Consider the following 25,348-nt stretch of genomic DNA (forward strand, 5'->3'; position numbering starts at 1 on the left):
GAACACTTTTTCATATTCTTGGCCATTTGCATATCTTCATTTGTTAAATGTTTGCTTAAATTTTTTTCCCTTCTTTTTAAAACTTGTCTTGTAAAATTTTATTACTAAGTTGTAAGAGTTTTTTTAAAAATACGTATGAGATCCCAGTCCTTTGACAGATACACATTTGCAAATATTTTCTCCCAGTCTGTAGTTTGTATGTGGCTTGGCTATTTTCTTAATGGTGCCTTTTGATAAGCAGGAGTTTTAAATTTTGATAAAGCCTAATTTATCAATTTTTAAATTTTTCTGTGCTTTAAGAAAGCTTTGCTTCTTCCAAGATTATAAGAATTTTCTCCTGTGTTTCTTTCTAGAAGCTTTACAATTTTAGCTTTATGCTTAAGTATAGGATGTTGGATTTTGACAAATGTCTTCTCTGTTGAAATAAATGAGCATATGGGGTTTCTCTTTTATTGTGTTAAAATGGTGAATTTTATATATGAGTTTCGAATGCTAAACCAACCTTGAATTTATGAGCTAAACCTCACTTGTTCATGTTATTTATCCTTTTTCTGTATTGCTAAATTTTATTTCCTGTTAATTGTTAATGATGCTTTATCTATATCCAACAGGGATACTGACCGGCAATTCCTTTTTTTATGATTTTTGTCAGGTTTTGGTGTCAGGGTTATACTTGCCTTCTAAAATGACTTAGGAACAAGTCATCAGGCTAATTAACTTCAAACATTGCACCAATATTCTCCCAGGAACTTTCAAGAAGAGCTAAACTTTGCCAAGAACCATAGATTCTGGACCTCTAATAATTTATTTGCACATTTTCATAACATGAAACTTCTTGTACAACACATTTGGGAGCTCTGGATATAGAACACGTTAGCCCCTAACTTTTTGGTCTAAATTCCTTTTTCCTCTGATAGAGCAGTCCTTCTGGACAAAATTTGCCTTTAAGCATTATTCATTCTATGAACAGACTCATTAAAAAGCCAGTATTTTGTCTTGGTTTGGTTGACCCTGGCTAAATAGAGGTAAATGTTCTAAGTCTTCTGAATAAGTCCCTTTGCAAGAGCAGACATTTGGAAAAAGAAATCAGTGTCTATCCTGGAAGCTTGTGGCACCGAATGACAGTGTGATTTATTAGAAGGTAGTCCAAGACAGAGAGAGACTGATTTAACTTCTTAATGCTATTTGTCTACCTGCTTTGTTCCTGCTGCTGTTACCAAGTTCAAACAAGGGGAGTTAAGCTCAACTCGCAAATAATAATAGCCTCCCTCATTGTCCCTCTGCCTCTAATTTTGCCTCCTCCAAGTCCACTCTTCACGTGGCCCCATGATCTCCAACGCAAAGGGCTGCTGAAGTCTATTCTCTGCCTCCATTTCTCATCCTTTACCAAATCCCTGCTGCTGCCACTTGGCTAAGAAGTGTCCAAGTGCCAAACTTGATGAGAAGCATGGACGAGGTCAAGGCGCGGGGGGTGACAGGTGGAGTGACCTTTGTTGCCCTGGAGCCTGCAGCCTTGGCCCCGGCGGGCACCCTGACTCTCCACATCTTTCTCTGAAGGGACCCGACATCACAGTAATGGCTGGGCAGGGTGAGACCTGCCCTCTAAGGAAGAAAACTGGAGAGCAAACGCCATTTTGCTTTTGCTTCTTCTCGGCTGTCCTCAAGATCCTTAAGCAGGTATGAGTTCGGCGTCATTATTTATAGCTGAAATTTCATAGTCATACTTATAACTAAAAGGAAAGTATAACTGCAAGGTGCTAGCTAAATGCTCTGCCAGAAACATTTAGAACATCAAATTGTTGTCTATGTGTTTGCAGAGAGCTTTATCACCGTGGTTTTCCTAGCTGTGTTCACTACGTTACAATATACAAGGCTCGAAATGCTCCACGGGAGAGTGGCCTCTTCTGCCCATGGCCTGGTTCCCTCTCTCGCCCTCTGTGCCCCTCACATCACAGAACACTTCTGCTCCGCCGTCTGCTTGATTTCCGTGAAGGTGGCCTGGGCCTTTTCTTTTATGGTATCCAAGTCCATATTCTGGAGATTCTGTAACTGCCCCAGAATAGAATCCTTGTCTTCCTCCTCTTCTTGGTCTTCATCTACCATTTTCCTGAGATCCTCCGGCACGTCCACATCATCTCCACCCAGCTGGATTTGAGTCTCGTCCATTTCACTCTATGTGAAAAACAAGCACAGAGATAGACAATAACTCCGAAATGAACCAGCCAGCCAACTAGATCAATAAATAAAATCTTAAAAGCAGCAGGGAAACAAAGGTCTGTCAAGAAGGAATGACGTGCGTGGCATGCTTGGTTGGTCTGGTGGCCGTCGAAGAGGCCAGAGCTCCTGTTGGGAGGCCCCTCCTTCTTTGCCCTTTGGGTGGATCAGAACCTTCTAGCGCAGTGGTCCTCCAGGCGTGGCCCCTGGACAAGCAGCATTAGCATCATCTAGGAGCCTGTCAGAAATACAGATTCTCCGGCCCCACCCCATACCTACTGAATTAAACTCCAGGGCTGGGCCCAGCCATCTGGGTTTTAAGACGTACTCCCTGTGACGCTGATGCACGAGAAAGCTGGAGCACCGCACCCCAGCTCCGCCTCAGAGCAGCTCTGCAAGTTTTGCAGAGTCTCTCAGCTCTGTGTCAAGACCCAGTGGCCGGGCCAGCCCCACCCTGGAGGGTGGTGTTTGGGTTGCAGTGACTAGACAGTCACTCATCACACTTTAGTGGCAACTTCTGCTTGGCCATTGCTTTTCTTCTCCCTTCCGCTAGACGGGGAGCCCCGTGTAGGCACAGAACTATGTCAAATTCAAACTTCCACCCTTAGCACCTGCAGTGGAGTCTGGCACATGATGCATGTTTATTAAGGGAGTCACCGACAACACGGCCCCTACTTGGCGCACTGACAGCCCAGCCTTCTGTGTTGCTGATGCTGTCACCACAGGCTGGCTTACACGTTTTATTTTGTGATTCCAGGCATGGCTGTCCCAGGATTTCTTAATGCATGCTACCTGGTCTCTCAGATTCCTTTACCACTAGGCATAGAGCCTTTTGTTTCATAAGGAGGGAGAAGATTCTAAAGAAAAACGTTCTCCAGGAAAGGTTAACAGTAGCTCACATTCCCAGAGGGCTGCTATCAGATAATTTCCGGAGTTCAGATTGTCACATGAGGTGAACTGGGTTTCCGGGGTACAGAAGACTAAAAAGAGGGTCAGAAAGGCTGATGTTGGAAACAATCTGTTAGGGCCACCTGAATCTGTTGGGACCAGCCTTGAATTTGTTACCAAAGCTCATGAAAAATCACAGAAGGATAAAATGATCACCTTAGTTTTCATCAGACCACCTTGATTTAAGAAAGATTTGTGCACACGCTGACTTCACAGGTGACGTCAAAGACAACACACCTAAAGGAAGACCTGAATTCCCCTCGCTGGGTAGAAACGATCAGAAAGAAACAGTTGTCTCTGGGTTCCAGGGTAACATGTAAACTTTATTCTCCGTCTGTAAAGTGGGTTGGAGGGATCGGATGGGTGAGGTCTTTCTAATACTAATGCTCTTGGCCCCCATCCTTCGAGAGACTGGAGCCCACCTGTCTTTCCCCAGAACTCTCGTCTTTGATTCCGTTCCCCAGACAGAGTGACAGATTTCTGAGGCAAAGGAGATCAGTGCCTTTGGGAGGGACAGTCCTCTCCTGGGCCCTTCCTGGAGACCGCAGGGAGGAGAGCCACTCTCAGCGGCTCTCCCTGCATTTGGCCAGGGCCTTGGACCCTTCAAGTACTTAATGGATTAATTAGTTCCTCGTCAAACTGTTGTGGGATTAATTAGTTAGTTAATCCCCGGGGGCTCCCAGCCAACTGTGCATTTGCACAACTCCAGCCAGCCCATTCTCGATTCCCGAAAATGCAGGGCGTCTGCCCTCTCTTATGCACCCTGAAATCATATGTAAATGATTTGAACAGACGTTCCTGGGTATTCCAGCACCTCCCCTTTGGTTGGTAGTAAGATCCCTGCATATGTCACCAGGCTCAAACCTGGACAGAGTCACCGCTGTGGGTTTGGAGAGACAGGCAGCTAGAGGGGCCACAGGGCAGTGAGCCAGCTAGCCGGTGCTAAGAAAGACCCGACCCACTCACAAGGGCTCCGGGGTGGTGCTCTCCTGCCACCTGTTTGCAGGAAAACTTCAGCAAGGCCACCCTCTATGGCCCTGCCACCTTTGAAGAAGCTTTGGAATAATTTCCTCCTTCAGGGTGACTTGGGTGTTCACTTTATCCTCATGCCACTTGCCCAGGGAAAGGAAAGCAGTGCGATTCCACTTCGCATCAGAGAGGGGATCTTGGTCGGTCTGACTTCTACCAAAGCAGTTCTCACAGTAGGTTCTCTGGGCTAACGGCAGCAGCATCTCCCGGGACCTCACTGGAAATGCACATTCTCAGGCCCTACTCAGACCTACCCATCCAGAAACTCAGGGGTGGGCCCAGCAATCTGTGCTCCAACCAGCCCTCCTGGTGATTCCGGTGCTTGCTAACGCTCGAGAACCACTGTTAAACGTTTCTTGAACGCAGGCTCTGTAACTTACTCATGTCTCAGAGCCCAGCAGGGCTTCTGGGATGTGGATGCAAGGAATAAATATTTATTGAATGATTCAAGGAGCCTATTTTCAGGGACTGTAACAGCCTTATTAACACTTAAATTTGTAAGTCCTCTTTGTTGTAAAGAGCTCCTTTTTCATAGCTACCGACTTCTCGCTACACTCCTGTTGGGCGGCACAGCCTAGCCGTGAAGGGCATTGGTTTGAGTCAAATTGCCAAGGGACAGCGTGAGCTCCACCACCTACCCGACCTGTGGCCTGGGCGCCTTCCACAACTTCTCTGCGCTTTAGTTCCTTATCCATACATTGGGAATTGGATTATTTTCAGTTAGAGCTGTGGCAGATTAATTAGGTGATAACTGAATTATTTAGAATCTATTAGGCACGCCCCCCTCACCCCGTGGTAGCTATTCGCAGAAATAATAACCTTCAAAGGTGGGCGGAGGAATTGGCTCTGGGCAACCCTGCACGTGGGGCTCAGCCCCGTCCAGAGGTTTTGCTCGCTTTGCACCTCACCTCTGACCTAGCAATGATTCCTCCACGGGCCCGGTTTTCCTAATACGCCGGGCTTAGTCATTCCCTCTTGGCACTAGGCCCTCAGTTCTGGGAGAAATCTACCTGGCCGGCCCAAGCTGCCCTCACCTCTGGTCAGGCGCCCCTGATATCTGTGGGTGGCAGAGGATGAGTACCGACAGAGGTCCCCGGCTCACTCATGGCCTGGCCCTCTTGTTTCCCAGTCCCTGGCTCCAGCCCTCACTGGTAGGGGCCTTAGACCTGTGCGGCCCATCCCCCACTCCTCAGGCCTCCCTGCCTGGCCAGCAGCTCAGCCCCTCTCGGGAGCACAGGCCTGCACGGAAGGCCCGGGCAGCTCCGGATGCTTTAGGCAGGGGATTTGGGGGCCTGAGCAGCCACAGCATGGCCTAAGAGAGGGGTGTGGGCTCCGGGTAGACATGTCCCTTGGCCCTGCAGATTCCTGCCCCCATGGGAGACTGTGGCTGGAGGAGGGATAACAAGAGCCCTCTTAGGCGTGGGGCCCAGGGAAGGTGGCCTCAGCTGTCCAGGTCTAAAGGCAGCATTGGGTGTGGCCGATGGCTGTGGTCAGAAAGTCCTACACTCATCGTTGTTCTAGAAGGTCAATGCTACTGAGCCTCTGTCAGCAGCACGGTTGCTTCAGGCGGATTCTAGTCCTGGAATCAATTGCCCTGGGCTGCAGCCTGTGCCGGGGACACCTCACAACCAAGGGTAGGACAACCAGACAGGGCCACTAGGTGGCTAAAGCGCAAGATGAAGCCCTCTGGAACCAAACCTGGGCCTTTGGCCTCGTTCACACTGGGTCCCAACTAACGGCACTACCCCAGACCTAGAACTGGCCAAGTGTTCAAGCGTCTCATTTGTAAGAAGTTGTAGCCTTCCCGGACTGTTAGCCTGCAGAGGGAGCCTATGACAGCGAGAAGACTGTAGGATTTAGAGTTGGGAGACCTGGGTTCAAGTCAAGGCCCAGATCTGTCATTCACCCAATGCATGACCTTGGGCAAGTCACCTTATGTTTCCGAGGCCCAGTGGGAGGGCCGCTCAGAGGATTACTGAGCAGATTGAATGAGACATGTTGTGAAACAGCCTCGTAAGCTTCTCAGCCGTGGACAAATGGTGGCAGTGGTTATTAATATTTTAGAGGAAAAGGGCGGCTCAGTGTCAAGATCGCTGCTGCAAGGATCCCGGGGATAAAGAAAGCACGGACAGTGAAACAGACAGTGGGAGAGTGTCTGCCCTTAAGAGAAAGACCCGGGACAGAGCAGGCAATTAAGGAGCATAAATGGGATTTATACAGTGGACACTGGGCAGCCTTGTTTCCTCCTTTGCTAATGAACCGCCCTGCTGACAGAACCTTGTCTACAATTCAAACAATGAACATCTTGTCCAGACTTTCTGCTGCCCATTGACAAATCTTAGATTGGGGAGACCAGGAATATTTGGACACAGTTCACACTTCAAGGAAAGGCAGTAATGCCTCATTACAACCCCCAAGTACAAGCGCAGCTCCAGCCAATGTGAATCAGCATTAGCACAGCCGGAAGCAGCTGGGGAGGGGAGGGGAGGCTCTGGGCTGAGAACAGTGGCGAGAATGAATGAATGAGTGAGCAGACGGAGCCAGCACCTAATTAGGGTACTTATAGGCTACACTTTGTTCTTAGAGGTTCCGTTTCAGAGGTCTCATTTCTAGAAATCTTATCAATTTGGGATATTGTTTAATGCAGTTAAGAGCTAATTATTTTTATGCCGGCTGACCAGAATCTATTTTAATCTCTTGTTTTTAACCAGACTTACTATCTTCATTGCCAGAGCTGAAGGCCCCATTATTTAAATAGCCCCATATCCTGCCTTTGCCATTCCCTGTGACTGATGCCTGACCTCTCACCAGAGGGCAGGCATGACCCTGGATTTCAGACTTGCTACTCCCTAAACCTTGAGAAACTGGGCTTCATCTTTTACCAAACTTGAGATGCAATGATAAATGATCTCAGACGGTTTTACCTTCAAAAAGCTGAGTGTTCACCACTTGTTAGAATCTAGTCAATCAAGCTTGGTGTATGAACAAATGCCAGGGTGACTAGTACTAGGTAGATTTGATTCTAGTTTTGGTTTATTTATTTTTTTGTCCACAGGATTCCAGACGGCTAGACGAATGGACTTCTTTCACTTTGACGAGTTGTCCTAACATGCGATGTCGATGCATTTGTGAGGGTCATGGACTTTTAGAAGTCAGGCACTTCTGCTTATGAGCAAGGCTGCTGCCCTAAAAAGCTTCCGAGGTGACTCTACTGTGTGGCTGGTGTGAAGATCCTGGTGTGGCTTTTCATGCTACCTTCTGCTGCTGTTCTTCACTCTTTAGCTACTTAAAGAGCCCTCAGCACACCCGGAGTAGGACAGATGGTATGGATTTATCTTCTCAAGTAACAGGCGTCAGTTTCTAATGTTGACGGAGAGTGTGCATGCATTGGGCTCTACGTGGAACCAGAATGTCTAGATACCAGCTGTGCACACTTCTTTCCTTTATGAAGACATTCCACAGAGATTCAAGAAGCTCCTAAAGGTCACTTATCCAAGCCTCTCATTTACAGATGAGGAAACCGAGGCCCTGAGAGGCGAAGATACTTGCAACAATGTCTTTCTGCTTATTAGGGGACGAGAACCCAGCAAAGCTGCCAGAGGGTCTAGTAGGAAAACATGGCCCCTGGGGTCAGATCTGCTTGGAGTCGAATCTTGCTCTGCCATCTACTGGCTGTGTGGCCTTGGGAAGTTGCTTTCCCTCTCTGAGCCAGTGTTCTCATCTGCGAAGGGGAAGTGATATCCACCTACCTTCTGGGCAGTTGTGAGGATTGGGTGAGAAAACTGGAGTGGCCAAGTATTGAAGTCCTGCTTCACCAGTGTCCAGCGACTTTCTTCCCATCCTCACTTCCCTGCGGACACTCAGTCCACTGCTCTTTCAAGAACGTGAGTGGGAGGAGCAGCCAGAACTGGGGCAGGGTGGGAGGGAAGGAAGATATGGTGGCTTCTGGGGCCTCTGATGGCCTCCCTGCCGCCCAGCCACCAGACACAGCTGCTCAGAAGCAGGAGGTTTTGGTGTCTCGGACCCTGCTGGGCAGTCCCAGGAGCTCCTAATCTGAAGGAGGCTGGCAAAGAGGTTCACAGAATCATCTTTATTGTTTTTTAAGAGGCAAATTTTAAATTCAATTCTAATAGAGCATTCCATGTGATATGTTTAAAGACAACTCTCTTGATAGGGTTTTTTTCTATATTCATCTTTTAAAAAAATGAATGATGTCCCTAATACAGCAGACAAACACCAGGTGTACCTAAATCATATAGCTCAGCAGGGGGCACGACATTATTTTTCAATGACTAACCTAGATTGACAATTCTGTTAATAGGATTAGGGTTCATTGTGGAACTGTTTTATTAATTTGGCTTGACTTACATATACATTTTAAATTGGCTAGGGAGAGGGGCACATTTGGTTCTAGAAAGAATCTTGTGGCTTTATTTAAAACGTATTACTTCCTCTATTTGAAGATATGTGACATTTTAATTGTAATACAAAGAAACCTTTGTGTTTTATACAAAATTATAATGTCAAATCCAGACTTGTTCTTTTTATGAAAATTTATTCTAATATTACATATGGCAGATAAATTCTTTCTGCTGTTTTTCATACTTTTATTCTTTGGGCATGTTTGGGTTTTTTTTGTTTGTTTGTTTCCTTTTTCCCAATAACATTCATTCATTCAGCAAACATTGTGTGTGTGTGTGTGTGTGTGTGTGTGTGTGTGTGTGTTTTGTGTGTATGCAACTTTTGTATGTCAGGCACCACACTACACATTGAGGACAAAGATTAAAAAGTCAGCCCCTTTTGTTAAAGAGCACGTAGTAGGTGCCAATATTCAGGGTTAAAAGATGATGTAGGGGACATGCACTCAAGGTGTTATGGGAATGTGGAAGAGGGTGACCTAATCCAGAATTAGTCAGGAGAGGGAGGTCATAGAGGGTTCTAGACCAAAGTCTTACAGAAAGGAAAGGGCCACCAGGAGCAGGGTGCAGGGGACAGAGTGGGAGGAAGGTCCAGTCTAGGCAGGGAGTGGCAAAGGTGAGGCCATGGAAAAGTGAAAAGATAGGAGCCAGGTGTTCAGGTCAAGGAGTTTGGAATTTATTCTAAAAAGTCATAGAAAGACAATTTTTTTTTGAAACAGGGAAGGAACAGGATCAGATTTGTACTTTGGACACCTCAGTTTTGAGGGGAAGTCGAAAAGCTATGCAAGAGCTGTTGCAGGAACAGTGGGGAGAGATGATGAGATTTGCCTTGGGGATGAGTTGAGAATTATTCAGGAGGTGAATCAGAGTGGCCTGGTGATTTCCTGGGTTTGAGGTTGGAATGGGGAGGGAAGGGTCAACGGTGAATTCTGGCTGCCCATCTGGGGGACAGGCTGGCCAGGGAAGCCACCTGTGGAGGGGAAGCCTGCAGGAGGGGCAGGTTCAGGGGGATAAGGAGTGAATGGGCTTTGGATATGAGCATGTTCTACCGGTGAGGTGTCTGAGTAAGGGTAGCTGCAGTTGAGAACTTTCGGGAGAAGGTGTGCACTGCAGGTACAGGTGTGAGAGTCATCAAAAAGTAGGTAGTGACAGAAAGCAACAGCAAGACCAGCCATCCAGGAAGAATGCACAGACTTGAGTGAGAAAAAGAGTTGAGCAAGGGAGCACCCTGGAATATCCCACAATTTAGGGGCAGACAGGGGAAGAGTAACTCATGAAAAGATGAAGAAGAAACAGTTCAAGGAGAACAACAGAATGGTGATGTCCAGAAGCTAAGGAGAAAGAGCGCTTCAAAGAGGAAGCAACCACCCGTGTTAAATGAAAATGACACAGCTCTCTACTGCGTTTATAGACAGATACCGACGGTCTGAAGGAAGGTGTCAGCAGAGCTGTGGGAACCAGAGCCATTTAAGGGAAGATACCTAGAAAGGCATGTCCACTCAGATACTGCCATTTGATAGTTGGGAGATTTGACTTCCTTTATAAAGGGAGGCTAGTAGGGCAGGAGAAATTGAAGATATGGGATTGGGAATAATTAGTGGAGTGTGATCCAAATCTAATGTGAGCACCGTGGATTACCTTGGGCACGTTAAGTCCTCTAATGAACTATAATTTGAGAACAAGAGGAAATCAACCCATAGGCTAATATGGGTCCATGAACATTATAATGACTGGTATAGATACACACATATCCACTGCAGATGACTGCAATTTGATTACTGCACTTTATCTGATTACTTAAGTAACAACGGTTATCAAAAGGCCTCAGTACAACAAATAGTATTGTCATTAACAATTAACAATGAAGTTGGGACCCGAGACCTCTGTTTGTCTAGGGGGTTAAGGCCTACGTTGTTCCTTTTCAGGGTCCAGATTTGCTTTCCCAGGCAGCAATAGAGTGAAACTCTTTTTTATAGGAAACACCAGCCAAATAATTTCTTCAGAAAATAGTGTTCTAATTCCAAAATGTGACACAGTTATCCTCATTAGACCTGACAGCTCCCGGGAAGACATGTTCTCAAATCTGCTCTCCGTTGGGCCCTGGGGAAGGGAAGGGTCCACAACGGAATCCTGCTGTTATGTAACCGCTGTGGTGGGGACCCTGGGGAATTGTGAATGGGGTGCCCAGGGGGTCATCCCTTGTTAGCTGGAGGACGTGTTAAATTCTTCCTGTTCTCCATGGACTGTTAATACTCTTACTACAACTGCTTACCCAATCTGGCTTTTATAGGATGGCACAGGGCTAGGTAGCTGGCAAACCTCCCAGGGAGGGGAGAGTTATTAGGAGCTCACTAAAGCCTGGTGACCCTTGCTTTCTGCCCAGTGCCATTTTCTTTGTTAAGACGGTATGTGCAGATTTCAAGTCTACCTTCATGAACAAGGCACAGTTTAGAGGGGCTATGGGGAGAATGGGGCACAAAAAACTACTGGATGAGAATAAGGAAGCTCAAGCCCCCATCTGTCACAGTAAGCTTTATGACCTTTGGCCCTCCCTGAATTTACATATGTTACCTTACCATTATGTGTTGGGTGCACAGCTATGGTGTGTGCTTTTCTGAATGTAGCAAATACGTCTAGTAAAAGAGAAACACCATTCAGACACTGGAGTCTAGCAGTCATCCAGGACCCCAGACCTGTCCTAGGGAGAGAACTTAGAGGAGGGGAGGGGAGCGATGGTTGGCATGTTCCTCAGATGACCCCAGATTCCAAGCCCCATGGAGGGAACCCATGTAATGACTTAGGAACCCAGGAGTCAGAAGCCTACAACTCAGATTCCCACTGTGGCGTGGTGGGATTCTAACAGTTCCGCTGTGAAGGCTTCCTCTGCATGATCCAAGAAAGACCTCAGAGCTGCCCGCAGGTCAGCAATGACCAGCAGCGCCAGCCACGCCGGGTAAGTCGGCAGAATTCAGTAGCACAATGACAGCGTGGCATCCAAGGCCTGGGAAATGATTATGCCCCATATGCTGCCTGTCGCCAGTCATCTCCTCTCAAGCCTGAATATTCCAATTCCTTCAACTCGTCCTCAATTGCTGTCCTTTCAAAATCTCTCACCAGCCTGGTTATTGTGGCGACAGCTAATACCGGGTCGTTTGCTAGCTCTCTCTCTCAGTACACCATGGGAGGTCCGAAATGCACAATCTGGTCTTTAATAGCAAAATAATGGACTTTTTTTTTTTCTTTAGGTCACTTCCAGAACCTTATTTCTGCCCCGCTCTGCTCCTACTGCAGCTCACAGCGCGGGTTCTGCCCGATCCGCCGGGACGCGGGTGGCCGCTGCGCCGGGGAACGCGAGGGGGCGCCCGGCGTCGGGGACCCGGGGACAGCGCAGGCGGTGGCCGCTGCGCCCTGGGCGCTCACGCCGCTCTGGCTGGGGCAGGCGGGCTGCTCTGCACCGAGGGAGGAGCCTGTCGCTGCCGGAAACCTGTCTGTCCCCCACAGCCTCTTTCTCGTCACGTGGACTGTCAAAGGCCCGCTGCACCCAGAGACTCCTTGGTGGGTGGGGATGGGGGGGGCGGAAAGTAACACATGACAGATGACAGATGACAGCGGAGGGGGCTGAGGAGGCCACGAAGGTGCGGCCGGACTGCAAGCGCACGGAGTGTGCAGCGATGGGAGGTTAGCCACATCTGGACTAAGTGGATTATGATCTGGCTGTTTTTTTATTGCATAGTCTCTGTTACCTGGTGTTTTTATGGAGAGCTACACCGGATTAGAATTTCCATGTGCTTTACAAAAAGCAAGCAATTGTATTTATTATTCGTAATTTTGGTATTTTTCACATCATAGGCAAATTCTTGAAACATTGTGGGTAGAATCAATTTTTATTTACAAAATGCAGCCAAATATAAAAATGCCTGGGGCGGGGGAGTCCCCATTTGAAAGTAAACTTTGAAATGAACAATGAAGTGTGGAATGCTTTCAAATGAAATTCTCATCTATCTATTTGAATTGTATTTGGAATTTAGGCAGCTGCTCACAGGTGTCGGGTCCAACCATCAGACAACATAGAAGGAAGAAGGTGCTCCCCCGGCTGCTGGGGGTGGGCCTCAGGGACACCTCCCTGAAAGAGTGAGGCAGTGCAGTTTGTCCAAAACGTCTTGGGGCAGTTTCAAGCCATGCAGAGTTCAAAACTGCCCTAAAGTCTTTTGGGACAGCTCAACTATTAGCAGTAGAAAGAGCAGGCCCCTTGAGGAGAGAGAGAACTGTGTTCAAATCCTTTTGTGAGTTAAGTGGCTCTTTTTCATGGTTGGGAGGCCTGAGTTGCAATCTTGGTTCTGTCGCTCAGTAGGTGTGGGTTATTGCAAAGCTACTAGCCCTCCCGGGCTACAGTTTCCTCGGGTCTAAAGTGAGGCAGTGGTAGAATGAGATCATTAGATGAACTCCAAGGTCTCTTTCAGTGTCCATGAAAAAAAATCAGGTGAGATTCTCAAAGGTATTATGTGCATTTGAAACAGCTACAGAAAAGGGGGGTACGTGAGCATCGAGGAGCCATGCAATGAAAGATACTGGGCTCTACTGTTAATTTATCGACTTTCTCTGTGTCTCCCCATCCCCCCAGCTGGCTTAGGGAGCAGTAGCCTAAGCAGATATAGTCACTATCATTCTCCAGGGAGGATGTGAATTTGCACATTTCATGGCTATAATTCTTTCCTCTGTCCATAGTTTCTGTCGGAAAGGCTCTTGCCCCAAAGGATGGCTTGGCACAGAGATTTGGGAATTATTTTTTCTCTGAAGAGCATCTAAACCTTGCTCATAAGCCTAAAAGTGTTCGCCCCTGAGGATCTGGAAATGAGCAAGACCACCCACTCATCATGAGAAAAGCGCCACAAATCTTTAAAAAATAAAAGCTCAGTCTTCAGGTTCAGGGACCTCAAGTTGTTGCGCTGATTACACACGTGTGTTTATGGTCCCCAAGACCTCTAGTTGTTATTAGTAAGAAATAAGACGTTTGTGCACAGAGATCATAACAGCAATAACAAGAGCTGTCATCTGTTGAGCTCTCATCATTCATCAGGCATTATACTAGGTCCTTTACATTGTATTATCTCAGACAAAGACCCCATGAAGTTAGGTACTGTTGCCCTCCTTTTATAGAGAGGAAACTGAGGCTCAGGTATTTCTGAAAGCCCTCTGAAGTTACACCATGTTACAAAGACAGAGTCATAATTGAAACCCAATTCTTCTTAGATCCCTATAAAAAATAAGAGTTGTCAAAAATAAATCCTTAAAAAGCCCAACCTTTATGGAAGATGCATGCCCAGCAAATCATGTATGTGTGTAGTGTGTGTGTGTGTGTGTGTGTGTGTGTGTGTGTGTGTGTGCGCATATTAAATTTCTGCTTCATCTGAAACAAGATCTGTGGTGCTTTAATCAGATGGAGCCATGAGGGTGGGGGGAAAGGGGCTTCAGTCCAGCCACACGAATCTGACTCAGGCTTCCTGCCTAGGGGGAGGCCACATTGCTAAAGAGAGCCAGGGTGTTTCAGGAAATTCACCAGACAATGAAAGTAGAAAGGATAGTGTTTAGAAGTGCTTCACTCTTCCAAAATGCAAGCACAGTGGGAAAAAGTATTAAACCTGAAAGGGGGGTAGAGTAGGAAAAGCAAGGCATTCTTTTCCAAATTCATTGTTTGCAAATGAAAGTGAGTCTGCCCTCTCCTCACTGAGAGCAGAACTGGGGTCCATGGGAGTCTTAGGGATCAACCTCTCCCACAGGTCAGGGATGTTTAACTCTTTGATGATTTCAGCAGTGACTTTGCATGGCCAGTGGTCTCTCCCTTGGTCAGTGCTTCTAGTTTCTGAAATCAGCTTTTTTTTGCAATCTGCAGAGGACTCATTGAACGAATTGGTTTAGCGGCACTTTCTAGACCACCCAGACTTGGAGGTGGCTCTCATACTCGGGAGAGGATCATGCGCTTTGGAGGGATCTTTTCTTTGGTGTCTCCAGATGGAAGATGTTCTCTAAGGCATGGTGCATCTTTAGCATATGAAGTTGACCAGCCAACCCAGAAGGGGAAGCTGGAGTCGGGTAGAGGATCTTGCAGTCCCCCGGGTGGTAGTGGGTAATGGGGACAGAAGAAATGAGCCAGAGTAGCAAAGTGCTGGGCCCTCTGTCACCACTGCATACAAGCCCTGGAACAGCACATCCGAGCCACATGCCATGACATGTCAACGCATCCTCCTCCCACTAGCAAACCACCTACCCCCTCGACCAGAGCCTACAGACAGTCCTCCTTTCAGCCATCACTCAGATGGACAAGGTGATGCTTGGTGACATCATCTCCCAAACTCAGCAATCAATCACTCCTTTCAAATAGAGGCAGAATATTCCAGAATTTAAGACCCTGGGCTGTGACTTTCCTGGCTGGCTGCCTCTGGCGTGCTTACTTTCTTTATGCCTGCTTCCTCTACAGTAACACGGAGGTGATGACGGAACCTAAATGAACTGCGTGCAAAGCACGTTGCTTGGCACCTGGAAGGAGCTCGACAAACTCGCCAGCTGTGATTATTATCCCCACTGTGAATTTATGTAGAGAAGTTCCATATTCATTAGATAAATTTACATAAAAATTTCATCTATAGGTATTATCTCCATTTCTGAGCAAAAATAGAAGTTTATAGAGATTAAGTTAAAAACTGGAATCAAATTTTTATGCACTCCAGGTTCAATGTTCTTTTTGCTATACCAAACACCTCAATTAAGATTAATACACACACACACACACACACACACACACACATATATCTATAAGCATGATTCTTTGCTGATAAACATGTTCTGTCTTGTATTAAATAAGAAACGATTAGATGTTTACTGTGTTCAGTAACAATCTTACCTTTGGGAGTCTGTACTTTTCTCTCAGATGAACTCTAAGGCACGCCCTCTCGGCTTTTTTTTGTGTAAATGCGGCATCTCTTTCCATCCTAAAAGTTAAAGGGTAAAATCAAGGATCAGAAGGACGTAGACAGCTAAGGACGTTCCAACCACTGCTTGCTCAGAGGGGACGGACACTGGGATATACCTTCTGAGTTCCCACTGCCAGCAGACAGACACCTAGCAAGTATGGGATTTTCCCCAAACGCCTGCCTCTCTGTCTATATCCAACGTCATAACTCAGTACAGACCCCTAAATTCCAAAGACAACTTGGTTCTGGGAACCTCTTTAGGATGCAAACCAGGAGAGGGGCAGGGTGATTATTCCTAAAGTAGAGCTGCCCGTGGCCTGTATGGGCGAGGCCCATTGCCTCAGTGTCACCTGGGTGCTCCCTGGGCCTGATCCCAGTCTTGCTGCATTAGAATCCCGCATGCAGGTGAGGAAAATCTACGTTTTTAACAAGCTCCCTGAGTGATTCTTATGCAAGCTGAAATAGGGCCATAGTTCCCAGGACCAGGAGGTGCTTTGGAGGCCCATGCTATTTGGGAATATTCTATAAAGCTGTCTCCCTTCATTGTCCCCCGCTCCACACCCCAGTTTAGACACAGGACTCCTCCCCCAGTTGGAAGGAGCTATCCCCAAACAAGGTAGGGTAGATTCCCATAATGCCAGACTGGGGTCCTGCTCTGTGGGTGACCTGATGGGATTCATGATGATGCTGGTTTGAAATGGACTTCCTTGCTCGATCCAGACAAAAGCAGACACCTTTGGGGATGTCCGCAAAACTTACAAGAACCACCTTCCTTCCCTGCTACCACAGAACTGCTTCACTGGTGCCTAAATGTATACACATGGCCCTGCCCTCTGGCTATAATAGGTTGGACCATGCTGGGTAAACGAAGTCGCTTCTTTGGGAATTTAGGATTAGGACTGAGAAAGACAGACACTTGCAGTGTGGCTGGAACTGTGACAGATGAACTTGGAGGCCATTGGCTGTCGTTTTCCACCAGCTCTGTGGTCTGAGTAACAGAGAGAGCAAGCTGGCTGCCGAGAAGGAACAAAGCAGCTCCAGCAAGAGATAGAGAAGAGCACTCAGGGCTTCTCAGCAGCCTTCTCCTTCCTATAATAGTTTAGGCCTGTGTAAGGCCTGGTGGGATTTCTGCTCATAGATTTAGTGAAGCATCTTCGCAGAAAACATTATTTGCATTAAAATAAAATCCCCTTTTATCATTTTCAGGTAACAACTGATTTCTTCTTTTTTTTTTATTTTGAGACAGGGTCTCACTCTGTCACCCGGGCTGGAGTGCAGTGGCTCCATCATAGCTCACTGCAGCCTCTGCTTCCTGGGCTCAGGTGATCCTCCTGCCTCAGCCTCCTGAATAGGTGGGACTACAGGTGCACACCACCACTCCTAGCTAATTTTAAAAAGTTTTTCATAGAGATGAGTGGGGTCTTGCTGTGATGCCCAGGCTGGTCTCGAACTCCTGGCTGCAAGCAATCCTCCTGCCTCGTCCATCCTAAAGTGCTGTGATTACAGGCATGAGCCACCAGGCCCGGCGATTTCTATTTCTTGACTACAAACTTCGAAATAATCTTAACCATTACACAAAAGGCTGAGAATAAGGAAGAGCTGGGGCCGAAACAAAGCATCAGATTAAACTACCGGTCTTGGGCTCCTGGGCTCAGGTGTTCTCTGAACTCATTTCCATTCACAGAATGTCAGGTCTGGAATAGGCGTGTGGGAGCATCGGGTTCAACCTTCTAGTTTGAGAGAAGTAGAATAAAGCGATCTGTCTATGAGATTAACAACCTGCGGCATGAGCAGGAAGCTGATCTTTATCTCCCCAAATTTTACTATGAAAACTTTCAAACATACAGAAAAGTTGAAAGAATTTTGCAGTGAAATCCATATACCCACCATCCAGATCCTACAATTTGCATCTCACTATACGTTTCATCACATATTTCTCCTTCTATCCATTCATTTATCCATTTTTATTTTTGATGCATTTCAAAGTTGCAGAAATTAGTACTTTCCCCCAAACACTTTAACATGTCTATCATTAACTAGTGCAACATGTTTGTTTACAGTTATTTTTTTCTTGTGAACCAAAATTTGCATGCAATTCAATGCACAAACCTTAAGCATACCATTTGGCGATCCCCCAAATGCACAGACCCAAACCCTTACCAAGCTAAAAACATTACTCTCACCTGGGGAAATTCCCTCGTCCTCATTCCCAATCAATGCCTGCCCCCACAGTCCTAGCCAGTCCTAGAAGCAACCAGCATTCTTTTTCTACCATAGTTTGGTTTACCATTGCTAGACATTCATAAATATAAAACCATACACTTTATCTTCTTTTGTGCAAGCCCTTTCACTCAGCATAAAAACTTTGAGATTCATCCATGTTGTTTTATCAGCAGTTTGTTCCTTTTTATTGCTGGGTAGTATTCTATTGTGTGTACAAATATATCACAGTTTTCCTAGTCATTCTCCTGTTGATGGATCCCTGAACTATTTCCTGCTTTGGGATATGGTGAATGAAGTTGCTATGAATATTGTTGCACTAGTTTCTTTCTGTGGACATAGATTTTCATTTCTTCTAGGTAAATATCTAGACATAGAATTGCTGAGTTCTAGGGTAACTTAGTTGAGTATGTTTAGTTTTGTAAGAAATGGGCAGATCTTTTTCCAAAGTGGCTATAGTATCTTATATCTGAACACCTGGAACAAGAGTTCTAGGGGTTTCACATTTTGGCCAACATTTGATATTTCTGGTCTTTTTAATTTTGGCTATCCTGGTGTGTATGTAGTGGTAACTTACTGTGATTTTAATTTTTTCCCTTTCCAAGACAATGACATTAAGCAGCTTTTTCATGTACTAATTGGCTATGTATATATCTTTCCAAAGTATTTGTTCAAATCTTTTGCCCATTTTTTTCTTTTATTATTGAATAGTAGTTCTTCATATATACTAGATCCCAGTCCTTTGTCAGATATATGTTTTACAAATATTTTCTGTGGCTTGCCTATGCATTTTCTTAATGGTGTCTTTTAACATACAAAAGTTTTTAATTTAGAGTCTAATTTATCATTTAAAAATTTTATGATGATTGTTTTCTTGGTCATGATAAAGAAACCTTTACCTATTTCCAAGTTGCAAAGATATTCTATGTTTTTTTCTAAAAGCTTTATAATTTTAGCTTTTATGTTTAGGTGTATGATGCATATCAAATTAATTTTTGTGTATAGAGGTAGGGGTCAAAGTTCAATTTTTTTAGTTGTTTCAGCATCATTTGTTGAAAAGACTTTCTTTTCCCTGATTATTTTGGCACCTCTGTGAAAAATCAAATAACTGTATAAACTCCATTGATCCACTTGGTGATCCTAATGCCACGCAGACTCAGCTTCCAGTCCTCCAGAGTCAGTCTACAAATCTCTCAGAAAAACTGGTTTCTCTGTTTATAATCACATGTAGCTCATCTCCCCAAAGCAAAGGGTAAATTCCTGCAGAAGAAAACCCATGTTTTCCATTTCAGTACATTCCTTGCAATGCCAGGCACATAGTGGGGGTCCAAACAATTATTGAATAAAGCAAAGATCAGAGTCAAGTTACAAATGGTACCGCAGCAGTTACTGAACCATAACTAAGGCAAAGGGGTGTTATAATAAGGAAAAATGGAGGGATAAACAGACTATCATTTTATTTCCTTTCCAAATATTCTATTTAGGTATAGACTTCTTTCAGTGCTCATGGTACAAGTAGTAAAAAAAAAATTTTGAACACAGAAGGAAAATAAAAATGAATGTGCGGTAGAGTACATCGTTAAGTAGCTTTTTGTGTATAATTAGTAGAGTCAAATCCCTTACTTTTCTAAAATGATGAGGACAGGTTTAGGAGGCTTTTATTTGCTAATATTCATTTTAATTACTATATATACTATACTATCTATCTGTAACTCTCTCTGCATTTAATTTGTGATGAACCATTTTTGATGCCTCCTTCATGTTGCATTCTAGGTGATGAAGCTCTTAAAAACTCAAGCAATGGACTGGAAGTCATCCCCCTTTGCCGTAGGGAAGCAGGCTGCCCCATTGTCCTGTTTTTAGTTCTTAAATTGGGTGATGACATAATTTATAATATTCTTACACACACACACACAAAGTTGAGTAGTTGGCAATGCAATCTACTGATTGACCATACCATTTAACCATTTTGAGCTTTGATCTGTCTAGATATAAAATTTTTAAAAATTAGGATATTAATCAGATGCCATATCTGTGATCAGATGTATTGCTTGGACATATTAAGTGGTATTTTGCAGGATTATGTATATAGTCTACATTTCTGACCATTTTCACTAGTCTGCGTGAGCTGAGAATGTTTGGTGTTATTATTCTACTTCTAGTTATTCACTATACGGTACTTATTTCTCTTTTACAGCTCTTTTTCTTTTACATGCCACAGGCAAAGCCAGCCAATATTCAAGGAATGCTGCTTCTTTTGCCCAAGTCTTAGCACCAACATCATTTTCGTAGCGGCATTTACTTTTTTTTTTAAGTGACTTTACTGCAGAGCCGAGCATAATACATTCTAGGTAGTTTATAAGCCACACTTTCTTTCAGAAAAATACAATAGACAAGGTTTCCAATAAACATAGGCTTTGTACTTTCTTAGTTTCCTTCAGGTTGTTAACCTTTTCACCTATAATCGTCTTAGCAATAGGACTTAGGCAACTATTATGTAATTGATCATTAGCAAAATAGCCGTGGTGGCAAAAAAGAAACACTTTTCTTTTGAGACATATGATGAACATTTAACCTCTGGATTGATGTTTCAATTCTTAGTTGATTATTAAAAGACTCAAGTTCATTCTACCTTAAACTTTTAAAAATTAGAAATAGATCACACTTATTTAAGAATCAGTCTGCAAGTAGTGAAAAATTGTTGGTGATATTCACATTCTACTATACTCAACTAAAATATTGCTAATATCTTATATATTCTTGTTATATTTTATGTAGCCAGGAGAATGCCCTTATTTTTTGGAGGTAGATGGCTAAAGTATTTAGGGGTGAAGTATCATGACAACTGTAATTTACTTTGAAAATTATTAGCTATCGTCTATTTAGTATATCAGCAAATATGGTAAAATGTTAACTGTTGACTTTATGTCATACATATATATGGGTATTTGTCATACTATTCTACTTTTCTGTATGTTTAGAATTTTCATAATAAACAGTCCACAAATCTATTCATACTCTTTGATAAGCCAAATGTTATGACATAGTTGTCAGGTTGTGCTTGCTGGTCTTTTTGCACACATAACATCAAGGAGAATACACTGTATGTTCTTTAGGGCCCCCTTCTAGGTATAAAGTCTGAATTCTTACAATTTGAGGACTTTCTACTTGCTAGGAGGGTAAATTTCAGAAAGGTCATAAAGCTAGTTAGACGCACCAGTTTTCATTTGAACAATTAAATTGAGGTCGATTAAAATGTGCCTAGACCAGAAAGTGTTAAACCGCTTTAAGAAGGACGTATAGATTCATTAATCGCTTTTCGTTTCCATCCATACATGTAGCACATAGAACAGAGAGGCCACTGATGCTAGAGGAGCGTTCACTTGAGTAAAACAGCCTTTTCTCAGGATACAGGTAAACAGTAAAAGGACAGGTGTCTTGAAAAGCAAAGAGAAATAAATCAGGGAACTGAAGAAGGCATGGCCAGAGTGAATTTCTTTTGCTTTTAAAGGGAAATGAAGTAGCATGTACTCACTTCTCCTCAATCATTTGCTTTTGATATTCCTCATACTCCTCTCTAGTCATCCCTTGAGCTGCGGCAGGATCAGATGTACCTCCTTCTTCTTTCTTTTCTTCAGACCCACCACCAAGTCCTAAATTCTTTATCTGGCTACTTATCATACTTTTCATAAAGAAAGCCATTGTCTCTGCCCCAGGAAAATAAAACCAAAACTCAAATAAAACCTCAAAAAACAAAGCAAACCCAGGAGAAAAACCTCCAAATATTCTCAACAGCAGCAACACGTTTAAGAGCAAAGGACTTTGCACAGCCTCATCCACTCAAGGGCATAATCATAGACAAGAGGGGTTTGTCGGCCCTAAGCTGGATTAAAGTGGTGAACTCCTTAGTATCTAGAGGCAGATGGTTCAGATTACTAAAGCATACAATCAGAGGCAACTGACTACCTTCTGAATTAATATACTCAGCTAATTTCACAGAGGGGGAAAAAACCCCCTCACATCATCTATCCCTTTCTCCCTACCCATTTCTAAATTTGTAATTATAAGCACAGCAGGGCTTCAAGAGTCCTGTTTCAATTAAATTAATCAGAGCTGACTGATTATATAGCTGTTGTGGAATTTCCAAATTCCAGCCCTTGAGTACAACATCCTGTTGAAAAACTGAGTCCAATGACACTTAAAACCCAGAATGCTTCATTAAGCAAAAATAATCCTTTTGATCCACCATTTTGTCTCATTGGAGTCTAAGTACTATGTAAGGATTTGCTTTTTGGTTTGCTTGAATTTCATATTGCTTCAACGGTTACTGCGTCTCACACGTAAATACACAACCAAAAGGCAAGTCCCAGGGGCGAGCTGGTGGGTCCTTCATTTATGTCTGGAAGATTATCTTAGCCTTCTCCTGCATGGAAATGTTACTCGTCTGCATGGAAATGATGTGCTTGATACTTCCGAGGCTCTGATCCAGAAGGGAAGACCCTATGCGGGTCAAATCATCAATATGTAACAGGTTACTTTTTCCTCTTAGGTACAGCCCCACTCCTGGGTGCTGTATTTGCATTCACTGGTATCTGTGGATGAAACTGACAATGTTTTCTAATGCAGAAGATTCTCTACCGCTGTGGTTTTCCTCAGGTCAAGGGAAGAATTGAGTATGGGTAAGACTTTAATCTATGCTAGTATCTTTCTAATTAAAGCACTCCAGGAGGGGGTGGGGCAGGAGGGAAGAGCTGTAACCCAGTTGTAACTGATGCTTGTTATTTTATCAGAAGGTGGGGCCCTCTCAGGACATAGGTGATTGTCCTCACACTGTATAGAATTACATAATCTGGATTTTTGCCCAAAATGCTTACTTTATATATTTTAAGGTCTGCCTTGTATATTTTAAGGTCTTCCCTTTCACTAACCTATTCTAAAATGCTGCTAAAGTAGTCTCAATACAAAAGACTAGCAGATAATTTGGGGTGAAATGTAAACTTAGTGCTGACAATGTCCATTAATACTTAGCTCCACTTTCGTTTTTCAATGGGTTGCTTGGAACTTAACACATTCAAACCATTATCTCTAAATTACCGTTTATAATAAACTATATCTCATCTCCATTGAGGAGTGTTACTAATTAATACTAATTTCGGACCATAAAATAAAAGCCAGAGCCTTATGTTTCTGCTGTTTCTTTGTTTTCCAGTTGAACAACAGAAATTCTCCTTTAGAAAATACTGGACAGGTGTTTCATGACATTAAAAAACACCTTTATTTCCCAAAGAAAAGAACAACCTGCTGTAAGCAGTTCCATTGTGCTGGAGAATAAATGGAACTGCTTACAGGTTCTCACCTAAACTACGCCATTTCTCAACTCCGAGCTTTTGTTGATGTTATTTCATCTGTCTGGAATAAATTCTCTTCCAGTCCCTCTTATTTGCATGCTAATCAATGCCCACACACAGTCAGCATATAGTTCAGATGACTCCTCCAATTCCCCACATCCCCCACCCCTTAAACTCAGGATTCCTCAAATATAAGTATCTGTGCATCAATTCTAAAAAATTCTCATGTTAGACCCTTGAACAGTTCATGATGCTCCTTATTCCTTCTAGAATTCCTGCTACAAGTATTAATACATTGAACTTTCTCACTGCCAATTTATTGCATTTTCCACCATTTTAATCTCTGTGCTGCGTTTTTGGTAATACTCTTAGATCTATCTTCTAATTCAATAATTTTTTCAGCCATGTCCAATCTGGTATCCAAATTTAATCCTTCCCCGCGTATCTGTTGTCTGGAGTGGTTCTTTGGAACTTCAACTCTTTGATGTTTCAGTATTCCATTCCTTCCTCATCCTTTCTAGTCTTTTATAAACTCTTCGGTCATTTTAAGTGTACGTATTTGTTATCTTTTCCAGACTGTTCCATTATCTCAGATTATTGGAGGTGCCAAGTTTCTTATTTTATTGTGCCTATTGTCACTTTCATAGTTTTCTGGTTTGGTTTGTAACTTTTAGAGCTCATTTCAGTTAGGACTGGCTGTTCTGGGGCTGTCTAATGTGCTTTTGTTGTGGAATTATTGCTAATGACAATTTTTGTTTTGCCTTTCTTCTGGGTTTTACCAGACCAGTACCAATTTATTGTTTTTGGCTTGGAGAATTCCACACCATTCAGGTAAAGCATAAGCCTGGGGCTTCAATTTCTTATAGGAAATGTGTCCCCCTGCCCAGAGCCCCAGGGAGAAGCTTCCCACACCTTCTTTTGATTTGGTGGGGTATGGGCAAGAGGCCCTTTTAGCCTATTTCCACTGAAGAAGCAGCGCTCTTCCAGGGTCCTTGCTTTTTCCAAGTGTCTCAGTTCAAGCACTCTGGGTTTTCCAGGCCCAAAGCCATGTCCTTATTGCCCCAAATGAAGATGGTAACTGCCAACAATAGTGTCTAGGCAGGGCCTATATATAGTCTAGTTTCCGCCATGCCTTGCCACCAGCAGACTCCCTGTTCAGGTTTCACATTGTTTCCTTTCAAACTACCTGTGTATTTAACTCTTTTATTTTGTCCAGTATTTCTGTGTCTACCAACTTAATCTACTGTTTTTCAAAACCTCTTTAAAGGACTCTCTTTTATGATGCTAACAACCACATGAGATAAGTATTATGAGGAAACTGCAGGTCACCTCTACTAAGTGGCAGAGCCAAGATTCAAATCCAGATTTGTCTTACTCCAAATCCCTAGTCTTTTCTTTTTATATCACATTAACTTTTAGAATTGGAATTATTTGGTTAAATGGTACTTGCCAAAACAATTAAAAGATTTTTTAAACTGCCAGTAATTAGTAACGACTAAGAGTTCCAGCTTAACGACCCTTTTGCCAGCATTTGGTTATTAAAGGTGAAAACATTAAATACATTATTTTAATTAATTTGTACTTTTCATTACCAGCAATGGTAAACATGTATCCAATAATATATCATTTCTATGTTCTCTTGTTATGCTTCCATGTACAGACTGCAGCAGGCAGCCACCTAGGGCAGAGAGCATGAAATCTGAGAAATGAAATACTATCACAGATCAGGGCCTACTTGGAAAATAGCTACTTATTACCTAAGATCAATGAAGGAAAAAGCAAATTTACTAAAATATTTCTTTATTTGAATAAGGTCAATGTCATTTCTTGAATTCCAGCTAGCATCAAATAACAATCAGAAAAAAAACTTGACAAAATGTTATCCAATTGAAATTGACAGTGGATAGAAAACCCTTTTAAACTTTAATATCACAAAAGAAATATATTAAACAGGCAACATATAGATCTAAAAAATTCCAAGTGTGGATTTACACTAGATCTCATAAATAAAAAAATCCTCAATAGTTTTTTTCACTATCTCCTTTTGATAACCACATAGAGAAAGATAGTCACATCTTTTTTATTTACTTATTTATTTTTGAGACAGGGTCTCACTCTGTTGCCCAGGCTGGAGTACAGTGGCATGATCATAGCTCAACTGTGACCTCCAACTCCTAGGCTCAAGTGATCCTCTTGCCTCAGC

General features: G+C 43.6%; 1 protein-coding gene across 1 annotated transcript; it reads right to left on the bottom strand.

The window, feature by feature from the left end:
* Positions 1 to 1,747: 1,747 nt before the first annotated feature.
* On the bottom strand, positions 1,748 to 21,675 carry CPLX4 (complexin 4). The gene is made up of 3 exons (XM_045527460.1): positions 21,333 to 21,675; positions 15,508 to 15,595; positions 1,748 to 2,172 (listed from the first exon to the last, which is right to left on the bottom strand). The coding sequence occupies exons 1-3, from the start codon at positions 21,497 to 21,499 to the stop codon at positions 1,945 to 1,947; spliced, it is 483 nt and encodes a 160-aa protein (XP_045383416.1). The 5' UTR covers positions 21,500 to 21,675; the 3' UTR covers positions 1,748 to 1,944.
* Positions 21,676 to 25,348: the final 3,673 nt, after the last annotated feature.

The sequence above is a fragment of the Lemur catta genome, chromosome 16, assembly GCF_020740605.2.
Source record: "Lemur catta isolate mLemCat1 chromosome 16, mLemCat1.pri, whole genome shotgun sequence".
NCBI classification, from domain to species: domain Eukaryota; kingdom Metazoa; phylum Chordata; class Mammalia; order Primates; family Lemuridae; genus Lemur; species Lemur catta.

Coding starts and splice junctions, on each gene's coding strand:
- CPLX4 (XM_045527460.1), bottom strand. CDS start 21,499: ATGGCTTTCTTTATGAAAAGTATGATAAGTAGCCAGATAAAGAATTTA. Junction 15,596..21,332: donor AAGCAAATGATTGAGGAGAA/GTGAGTACATGC, acceptor TTTAACTTTTAG/GATGGAAAGAGATGCCGCAT. Junction 2,173..15,507: donor AAAAGTACAGACTCCCAAAG/GTAAGATTGTTA, acceptor TTTTTCACATAG/AGTGAAATGGACGAGACTCA.